We start from the raw sequence: 1749 nt of genomic DNA, 5'->3' as shown, positions 1-1749 counted from the left end.
GCTGGGATTACAGGCATGTGCCACCACGCCTGGCTAATTTTTTGGTTTTTTTTTTTGAGACAGGGTTTCACCATGTTGGTCAGGCTGGTCTTGAACTCCCGACCTCAGGTGATCCGCCTGTCTCAGCCTCCCAAAGTGCTGGGATTATAGGCGTGAGCCTCCGAGCCTGACCTATGTATTTTTTGAGCCAGAGTTTCCCTCACATTGCCCAGGCTGGAGTGCAATGGCATGATCTTGGCTCACTGCAACCTCCGCCTCCCAGGTTCAAGTGATTCTTTTGCCTCAGCCTCCCGAGTAGCTGAGATTACAGGCATGTGCCACCATGCCTGGCTAATTTTGTATTTTCAGTAGAGACAGGATTTCACTATGTTGGCCAGGCTGGTCTTAAACTCCTGACCTCAGGTGATCCTCCCGCCTTGGCCTCCCAAAGTGTTGGGATTACAAGCATGAGCCTCTGTGCCTGGCCTCGTTTTTTGTTTTTTAACTTGATGTATGTATTCTTCAGACTTTTCATCATGAGCCAGCCATTCTTCATTTTGTGAGTGAACTTAACAAGCAATAGGATTGCTGGCTCTTTATGACTCACCAGGGTTTCTCAAGATTTTTGTTTGTTTCTCCTTTGATTGTTTGCTTTGTTAATGAGGCCATCTGAGTCAGGCCCCTTCTCACTCAGGATCTAGGAGGTTCAGCCCTCAGTGCCCAAGTTGTCTTTCACAAAAACACTGTGATCAAGGACCCCAGCCCTCCTCCCTCAGACTCAGGTGCCCAGGCCCCCAGCCCCTCCTCCCTCAGACCCAAGAGCCCAAGGCCCCTGCTCCCCCTCCCCGCCCAGACCCAGGAGCCTGGCCTTACTGTGACAGTGGCCAGCAGACCCTCTGGGACATTGGCCACAATGATGCCGATGAGGAAGATGACAGCCTCCAGCCAGGTGTACCCGAGAATGAGGGAGAGGATGAAGAAGGAGACGCCCAGGAAGACAGCCACGCCGGTGATGAGCTGGATGAAGTGCTCAATCTCGATGGCAATGGGTGTCTTGCCCACCTCCAGCCCTGATGCCAGGGTGGCGATGCGGCCCATGACGGTGCGGTCGCCCGTGGCCACCACCACGCCCCGAGCTGTGCCTGCAGGCCAGAGGGGTTAGGCTGAGGAGGGTGGTTCAGGGAGGTTAGAAGGCCCTGACCCCCTGAGACACGTCCCTCTGTCTGCCCCAGCTGCGTTTCTTCTTCGCACCCGCCTCACCTTCCACACAATTGGTGGAAAAGAAGGTGATGTTCCGAGTCTCCAAGGGGTTGTCGTGCGTGCAGTCGGGAGAGCGGGTCTGGGGCTCCGATTCGCCAGTCAGGGAGGAGTTGTCCACCTGGAGGCAGGCGCAGCAGAAAGAGGGCTCAGTCCAGGGCCTGGGACAGGAGGGCATTTGCACAGGGGGCATGGGACTGAAGCCTGTGTGTCTGGAGATCACAGCTAGAAGCCTGGGTGCCCAGTGGGCACATGGTGTGTGGGAGGCCAGGGGCTGGGATCTTGAAGGTGGGTAGGACATAGGGCTGCTGGCCAAGGTCTACGGTCCCTAAGGATCTTGAAGGGTGAGGGCTGGGCCTGGACTTCTGACTGCTGGGTGAGGAGGGGACCCGGGTCTAAACTTCTGGGTCTGAGGGAGGAAGGGCCTGGGGTCTAAACTCCTGGGTCTGAGGGAGGAGGGGCTGGGGCCTGGACTCCTGGGTCTGAGGGAGGAGGGGCTGGGGTCTGGACTCC

At 56.9% G+C, this 1749-nt stretch overlaps 1 protein-coding gene across 2 annotated transcripts in view; it reads right to left on the bottom strand.

The window, feature by feature from the left end:
- ATP1A3 (ATPase Na+/K+ transporting subunit alpha 3) overlaps window positions 1-1749 on the bottom strand; it is a 28569-nt gene that overhangs the window by 17676 nt on the left and 9144 nt on the right. For both annotated transcript variants that reach the window (XM_017503097.2, XM_017503096.2), the window contains exons 7-8: window positions 1240-1357; window positions 853-1121 (exon numbers count right to left, since the gene is read on the bottom strand). In XM_017503097.2, the coding sequence (XP_017358586.1) occupies window positions 853-1121; window positions 1240-1357 (387 nt within the window). The remainder of the gene's footprint in view (window positions 1-852; window positions 1122-1239; window positions 1358-1749) is intronic.

Source organism: Cebus imitator, unplaced genomic scaffold (genome assembly GCF_001604975.1).
Source record: "Cebus imitator isolate Cc_AM_T3 unplaced genomic scaffold, Cebus_imitator-1.0 Scaffold306, whole genome shotgun sequence".
NCBI classification, from domain to species: Eukaryota; Metazoa; Chordata; class Mammalia; order Primates; family Cebidae; genus Cebus; species Cebus imitator.
This window is presented reverse-complemented; position numbering and strand designations above follow the sequence as displayed.